The sequence below is a fragment of the Podarcis raffonei genome, chromosome 9, assembly GCF_027172205.1.
Source record: "Podarcis raffonei isolate rPodRaf1 chromosome 9, rPodRaf1.pri, whole genome shotgun sequence".
Lineage (NCBI taxonomy): Eukaryota > Metazoa > Chordata > Lepidosauria > Squamata > Lacertidae > Podarcis > Podarcis raffonei.
In genome coordinates this window covers 70287640-70295890 of record NC_070610.1, presented here as the reverse complement: position 1 = coordinate 70295890, position 8251 = coordinate 70287640, and the positions used below count along the sequence as shown (strand labels likewise).

At 53.4% G+C, this 8251-nt stretch overlaps 1 protein-coding gene across 1 annotated transcript; it reads right to left on the bottom strand.

Annotated features, from left to right (window-relative positions):
• Positions 1–3595: 3595 nt before the first annotated feature.
• Positions 3596–6693, bottom strand: SOWAHB (sosondowah ankyrin repeat domain family member B). Its single transcript, XM_053404338.1, has one exon. It carries the CDS (start codon positions 6448–6450, stop codon positions 4411–4413), a length of 2040 nt encoding a protein of 679 aa, XP_053260313.1. The 5' UTR covers positions 6451–6693; the 3' UTR covers positions 3596–4410.
• Between the last annotated feature and the right edge of the window lie 1558 nt (positions 6694–8251).

The window sequence follows — 8251 nt, the reverse complement described above, 5'->3', positions numbered from 1 at the left end:
GCTCCACCCTGGCTCCCAGTCATCATGTGTGCAGCCTGAACCTTCAGGTTATTTAAACATTGTCCCTCTTTTTTTTTCTTTTTAAAAAGGTACCCGACTTCAAAATGCACAGCAGCTTATTCGGCACAAATTCCTATACATGCTCTGGAACAAAGGAGGCGACACCTGCGAGGATAAAGCTGGCAGGAGACTTTCCTATGGTAATAGGCTGCTTGATTCTGCATGCTGTGCTCATCACAAGATGTTCACTCTTCTGCAGCCTCATCGTCTGTGCACGAAAAGAACAAGACTGCATACGCCGGAGAAAGATTTCCTTCATCCCCAAAAGAGCAGAACGAATGAAACTGAACAGTGCTCAGCAACCAGCAGGGCTGCAGCTGCATGTGCCAGCAGGTGTGTGTGTGTGTGTGTGTGTGTGTGTGTAGCTTAAGTAAGGAGAGCTCTGTGGGCTTGGACCAGTGGCCCAAACAGATGCCTATAGCTGGATCCAAGGGCAACAGCATTCTCCCTAGGACCCTCGTACCTACGGGACCGCCTCTCCTGGTATGTCCCACGGAGGACCTTACAGTCTTCAAGCAAAAACATCTTGGAGGTCTCGGGCCACAGAGAGGTTAGGCTGGCCTCAACCAGAGCCAGGGCTTTTTCAGCTGTGGCCCCGATTTGGTGGAACGCTCTGTCACAAGAGACTAGGGCCCTGCGGGACTTGATGTCTTTCTGTGGGGCCTGCAAGACAGAGCTGTTCCACCAGGCCTTTGGCCAAGGCAGAGTCTGACCCCCTCCTCTGTGGGTTAAACCACAGAGCCTAGGACTTGCCGATCAGAAGGTCGGCGGTTCGAATCCCTGCAACAGGGTGAGCTCCCGTTGCTCAGTCCCAGCTCCTGCCAACCTAGCTGTTCGAAAGCACGTCAAAGTGCAAGTAGATAAATAGGTACCACTCTGGCGGGAAGGTAAACGGCATTTCCGTGCGCTGCTCTGGTTCGCCAGAAGCGGCTTAGTCATGCTGGCCACATGACCCAGAAGCTGTACGATGGCTCTCTCGGCCAATAAAGTGAGATGAGCGCCGCAACCCCAGAGTCGGTCACGACTGAACCTAATGGTCAGGGTCCCTTTAACTTTACCTTTACAGAACTCTAGCCCAATAGTTGCCATTAATTTGATTCTGAATTGATTTTAGAATGAATTTAGAATGTATTTCAATTAATTGATTGTGATTTTATGTAGACTGTGCTACTTTTATTGTTGTTAGCTGCTCTGAACCCAGCTTTGGCTGGGATATAAATAAAAATTTATTATTATTATTATTATTATTATTATTATTATTATTATTAGGGAGGGTACCTAGGGGTTGGCCATGTTGGACCCCGCCAAAGACCCAGGCCAAAATCACACCTCTGTAACCTGGCTAGGAGTGACTAGGAAGCCACCTGCCCATCCACACACTTCCCCGGCTGCTCTTCTGCTGCTCTGGGTAGCCGCAATATCTCCTTGCCATGGGCGCAAGGGAGATTAGGTATGCCTCTGATTGCGATTCTCATAAACTGGCATTCAGAGCAGTGTTCAAAATTAACCAGTCACCTTTTGCACCTGGCTATCAGCCCCTTGCAACCAAGTGAGGCACCTGGGTGCCAGGATGGCGCTTGACAGCTCCAGCATCTGCAGGTATGTACCTGGGGGAGCCTTGGATCTGGACTGTTTTCACACACTGACTCTTGAGAGTCCCATGGACTGCAAGAAGATCAAACCTCTCCATTCTTAAGGGAATCAGCCCTGAGTGCTCACTGGAAGGACAGATCCTGAAGCTGAGGCTCCAAGACTTTGGCCACCTCATGAGAAGAGAAGACTCCCTCGAAAAGACCCTGATGTTGGGAAAGATGGAGGGCACAAGGAGAAGGGGGCGACAGAGGACGAGATGGTTGGACAGTGTTCTCGAAGCTACCAGCATGAGTTTGACCAAACTGCGGGAGGCTGTGGAAGACAGAAGTGCCTGGGGTGCCTGGTCCATGGGGTCGCGAAGAGTCGGACACGACTAAACGACTAAACAACAAAACACCCCATCCGGTCGAATTCTATCTGTGATATTTTATCTGCACTATCAGAATGAATTTCAGGAACCAAAATGCTTCATCTGTGCAGCCTGTGCAGGAGCAGTGAACAACATGATAGTTAACTGTTGCAGCTTGTCTTCACTTACCCTACCCCACTGCACTGTGAAGAATATTCCTATGTTATGAATGGCCCAAGTCACCATTAAGAAGAAGAGGTCAGAATAGGCCTATATATTTGTGGACGGCCCCTCGACCAAGTGACTTTTCTTCTTTGCGTTCTCAAAGCTCTGAACCTGGCTCAAGGCTGTCATCTGAACCAGCCAGATGCTTAACTGATAATCAATCACAGTCCGTCTGTCATTTGAAAAATAAGACTTTTTAGAGTCACCTAGCCCCAAAATAGCAACTGGAAATACAGTTTTGGCAAATGTAACATTGGTTTAAGGCAGGGGTCAGCAACCTTTTTCAGCTGGGGGCTGGTCCACCGTCCCTCAGACCATGTGGTGGGCCAACTATATTTTGAAAAATATATATGAATGAATTCCTATGCCCCACAAATAACCCAGAGGTGCATTTTAAATAAAAGCACACATTCTACTCAGGTAAAAACACCAGGCAGGTCCCACAAATAACCCAGAATTTATCTCATGCTATATTAAAGGCATCCAAGTTGGTAACCATCACTATCTCTTTAGGGAACAAACTCCATAGTTTAACTATGCACTCTGTGAAGACATATATGTACAGCTGAGTTAAGACTATATTGCCCCATCCATGACAATGTCGTCCAATATTGTGAGGACAAAACAATAAGCTCAATGATGCCTTAGCAAGACCATGCGGGCCCCCAGAGTGGAACTTGAAGAGACTTTGCATCTCCCTGGTCCTTTTTGCTGCTGTCTCACACAGAGTTAAACCAAGGTAGGACTTAGCATAGAGGGACGTGGGTGGCACTGTGGGTTAAACCACAGAGCCTAGGACTTGCCAATCAGAAGGTCGGTGGTTCGAATCCCCGTGATGGGGTGAGCTCCTGTTGCTCAGTCCCTGCTCCTGTCAACCTAGCAGTTTGAAAGCACGTCAAAGTGCAAGTAGATAAATAGGTACCGCTCTGGTGGGAAGGTAAACGGCATTTCTGTGCGCTGCTCTGGTTCGCCAGAAGCGCCTTAGTCATGCTGGCCACATGACCCGAAAGCTGTACACTGGCTTCCTCGGCCAATAAAGCGAGATGAGACCACAACCCCAGAGTCGGCCATGACTGGACCTAATGGTCAGGGGTCCCTTTACCTTTACCTTTATGACTTAGCATGCTGCCCAAAACAAGTTAAGTTCACAGTTAATTTCCTTCTCTCGCTTGCCATGAGCTGTAACCAAGGTTTGTTCAACAACAAAAAAGTGGATTAAAAAAAGGAAGCCCATTGTGCCACCCAGCATTCCAGCAACATTGACATAAACAATATGCCTAACACAGGCCAAATGATACTGAATATATATCAAGGAGCAAAGAAAAATAAAATAAATTTATTAACAGGCTTTTTAAAATAACACAGTAAAATAAATTCTGAGGTTTTGCTGATTGTGCTTTGGGGTGGCCATAGAGGGAAAGGATTTCATTTCATTAACCTGATATTTGAGATAACACTTCAATCCCACTCCAGAATTTTGTTGCGGTTGTTTTTCTTAGGTTTAAACTCCTCTAAAAGGTGATCCCAGCTTAATTAAAAAGGAGTCCCCAGTCTGTCTGTCTCGTTCACAACCTGCTCCTAAAGGCAAATAATAAATTGTGGCTGTTGTCGGGCAAATGACACCCCAGTTCAAAAGCCTGGCCATCTTCACCCCGAAGTGACATCCTGAATACTGCTATTATGGTGGTTTCAGCTACAAATCCACCAGCCCCAATTCCCCAAGCACCTACATATTAAAAGCTCTCCTGCATACAGAAAACCCCCACTCTTTGGGGGGGGAGTTAAAAATGGGTTTGAGATTCTTAGCTGTTTGGTTCACCCTTCCATACAAGCATTCCTAAGAGGTCAAAGCTGTCCCCACCAGCATCCGAACAGTGTACATTCTCCCACACCTGATCCTGAAGACAGGGCACTAATAAGAACATGGTTAAAAACAGTTTCTCTGCGATGAGGCACAGAGCAACAAGACTTGAAGGAGTGGGTGCTGCGAGACTTCTCCATCAATTGACCCCGATAGAAGCACCTGCCTAGGATAATTGGAAAAAAATAAAATCAATTAAAATAAATATGGATAAAGTGCTCAATTCTGCTCTCCTCTAGTCCCTCGCCAAATCCAGCCACATTGCAGGCAAAGCCCTAGGGAATCTCTCCATTGGTTTAGCTGAGAGTATCCCCTGCGGTCCTCAGTCATTGTACTCCTCTTCCTTCTCCTGCAGCTGCTGGAACCTGCTCCCCATTTTCCACTTGATGTGCTGAGGTTTCAAGTACGCCGCCAAGGAAGTCTTCCTGCTGACTTTCCTGCCCAGCTCCGGGCTCTTGCCTTTTTTCGGGCCGAGTGAGGTGGAGCTCCTGGCTATGGGGTGGGCCGGGAATATGGTCTTGCCCTGAGGAGCTTCCAGGAGCTGCCACACCTCCCCGGAGGTGGCACTGCTCAGGTACTGCCAGGGCCTCTTGCCACTGCTGTCGCGCACCTGTGTGCTGCACCGCAGCTTCTGCACCAGCAGCTTGACGACTAGCTGGTGCCCGTGCATGGCAGCCAGGTGCAGAGGGGTGTATCCGCAGCCGGACTTGGCGTCCACGTCGAGGTCCACGCCGGCTTTCCTGGCGCCGGCGACAAAGTCCTGCATCACTTGCACGTTCCCGTGCTTGGCCAGCCAGTGGAGCACAGTGTAGCCCATGATGAAGTCTTTGCGGGTGGCCAGGTGGGGGTCTTCCAGGAAGAGCGCCCTGGCCTGCATCCACGAACCAGTGGCCACTTTCACCAGCCAAGCGTGCTCTCGGGGTTCCAAGGGCACAGAGGAGGACCTGCCTTCGCTCGGAGCATCTGGATCTGGGCCCAGCCCTTGCACGTCACTAGAAGTGGCCAAGCATCCTTGCCTCTGGACCAGCCGCGGGCTCAGGGGGGTCTCCAGGGGAGAGGGAGACAGTCTGGTCACTTTCCAGGGGTTGGGGGGCTCTTTGCCGGGTTTGGGGGAGTCTGCGTCCCACAGCTTGTCCCAGGAGGCGGCTCTGCTCACCACCCGGTTGAGCAAGGCGAGGTGTTCTGGGATGGCGCCATCCTTGGCCAAGCCATTTCCGTGGGGTCTGTAGCAGAGGCTCTCTGGCCTGGCCCGGGCTGTTCCTGTTGAATTACCGCCGTGGCCGTTCTGCCTGGCAGGGAAGGGCTGGTGAAGGACGCCAGCGCGCCCTTCAGGCCGATAGGAGTCGCTGCCTCCGCTGGCGCTGCTGCCGTCTTCGCTCGCCGAGCTCGCCTTCTCGATAAAGTCCTCCAGGTCTTGCAGGGAGAGCTGGCACCGGATGCTCCGGAAGACGGGCGCAGGGTCCCGCCGGGCACCCAGCCCGGGCAAGGAATCCTGAGAAAGGCAGGCGCTCCCCACCGAGCTGGGGGGCGACGGCCGGGCTGGCCAGGAGGACCCTTCTTCGCGCTGCAGAAGGGGGTCAGGCAGGGCGGACTGGTGCGTAACGGCATGCGCCCTCTCCACCCACTCGCGGATCCTTTGCTGGGGGCTGGCGGCCCTTGGAGGCGCGCCCATTTTCCCGACGGGTAAATAGGGGCCATTTGACTGCGGCGCCCCGCCTAGTAGGAGCGGAGGGTCCCCGCGAGGAGCCTGCCGGGGCTCCCTTTGGCTGTGCTGCTCCGTTCCAAGCAGGGCGCACGGCTCCGAGGGGCTTCTCCGGCCGCCTAGCGCGGGGTTTGGCGGAAACAGCGCCCCCGATCGCCCTCCCAGCCCCCCCGGGTGGCACCTGCGATGTTCCGGGCAAGTCCTAAGCTGGTGGGCCGAGCCTGGGCCGGCGCGCTCCTCTTCCACCTGGCGCCGGGGAGGCTCCTGGCCGTGCGCCCTAGGCGCGCGCTGCGCCCCGGCCTGGCCCTGCAGCGCCCCCCGGCCGACTGCCACTTCCAGAGGCGGCGGCGGCGGCGGCTTGGCGGCTTGGCTCTGGGCGGCATTGTCGGCAGGTGCCTTGGGCTCCTCTCCCACCAGCTCTCGGTAGCGCTTCCTGAGCACCACGTATTTGGCGGCGCCCGGCGGCTCGTCCTGCTTCACGGTGGCCACGGAGTTGACGAAGCCCTTGAAGAGCTCTCGGCGGCGCTGCAGCTGAGCCGGAGACGCGTCGGGGTCCCGCAAGAAGTGCCTGAAGTGGCTCAGCAAGGCGGCGTTGGCCACGCTCCCCCCGGCCTGGCAGAGGAAGTCCAGCACCTCGGCTTGGCTCAGCTCTTTGGCCATGATGACCTCGAAATCCCGGGCGCACGGATCACCTCCGCCGGCCCAGCGCGCACGGCTCTCGCTGCTGCCGCCGCTGCTTCCTCCTCCATCCAGCCATGCTCCACCTCGCCAAGCTTATCTCCTCCCCAGCCCCGCCGCGGTTCCGCACGCCCGAGGCATTCGGGAACAGAAACCGCCGCACACGCGCGCTCTCCCCCGGGGCGGCGCCCAGGATGAAACTTCTTCCCGGAGTCAGTTTCACCTGGCCTTCGTAGCCCCGCCCACGCCCCACCTCGTGGCCCCGCCCCTCCCGCCCCTTGGCCCCGCCCCTTCTGCACTTTCCCCCCATACTTGACAGCTAAACTTCTGCCTCTCGCTTTCTTTGCAAATCAGCCTGACCTGTTTTGGAGATATTCCCAAGCGGAGGTCAAGGAAAGTGTGTCTGCGGAGGTGAGGCCCAGGAAGAGTTCCAAGAGAGAACTGTTAGTATCTTACCCTCAGGTGAATTACGTTACCATGGGGGGGGGGACACACCTTACAGCTTCCACTTTGTGGAAGTGTGTGTGTGTTCAGGAATTGCATTGCTTTGCCTCAGTGAAGTGCATTAAGGAAAAAAAATGCTACGTAAATCCTGGCGGCAGCAGCAGCCGCCCCCTCCCTCAAAACGCCCCATCTTTAAGGTTAAAAGGAACAGGAGAGATGAAGCTGTTTCTAAAAGTTTCGCACGCTTTTGCTATGTCTCCCTGCAGTCTTTCAGAAATTGCAGGGAGGAAGGCGCGAGAAAAGTCCCTGCTTAAAGTTTACAGAGAAGTTATACATTAACAGCACAGTCCCAGACGTGGGATTTACTAGGAAGTGCTACTCAGTTCCATGGTGTTTACCCTTAGGTAAGCGTGTGTGCAGGATTGCGGCCGGATCTGAGGCACATTCGTTCACTTACTCTACTCTATTACGGGGGTGGGGGGGCTCAGATGGCGGAAGCGAAAATGTGGCTCTCCAAGCATTCCTATCTGGCCCTCAGAACCCTCCCCAGGAGAATGTGATTTGTTTCCTCTATGCCTCTGAACACCCTGTGCTAAGCTAAGCAGGTGCAATCCAGCCGGTCCTTGGCTGGGTGGAGATCACTAAATCTCGGTGAAAGTCGCTGCATATCCCGCTGTTTACCCATCCATTCTCCAAGCAACTTGAAGCGACATCCGTGAGCTTATCCTCTTTTATCCTAGCCTATCTCTCTGTCCACAGGACTTTGTTGTCTTGGCCAGCTCTGTCTGCAAATGCCCCTGCCCTGGCTTTCTGGTGTTCCAGCTGACGGCAAGACTGTCACATACCAGGCGGCTGAACTTCTGGTCTGCAAATAACTCAAAGGTTGCAGATCTGTGCATGCTCACTTGGGGGGAAGCCCCACTGGAACTTACTTCTGAATAAACATACTTCAGATTACCCTGAGGACAGGGTCCAGTCTGTGGACGTGGCCGATGGCATGCCAGCCAAGGCAGCAGGTACTTTGACTGACTTGCAAGAAGACTGCTAGGTTGGAATATACTAGAAAGTAGACCAGGGGTCAGCAATTTTTTTCAGCAGGGGGCCAGTCCACTGTCCCTCGGACCTTGTGGGGGGCCGGATTATATTTTTTTTGTGGGGATGAACCAATTCCTATGCCCCACAAATAACCCAGAGATGCATTTTAAATAAAAGGACAGATTCTACTTGTGTAAAAACACGCTGATTCGCGGACCGTCCGCAGGCTGGATTTAGAAGGCGACTGGGCCTCATCTGGCCCCAGGGCCTTAGTTTGCCTACCCATGAAGTAGACCACTACAGT

What these genes read in the sequence shown, in the direction of transcription:
- SOWAHB (XM_053404338.1), bottom strand. Translation starts at nt 6,450, where the DNA reads ATGGCCAAAGAGCTGAGCCAAGCCGAGGTGCTGGACTTCCTCTGCCAG.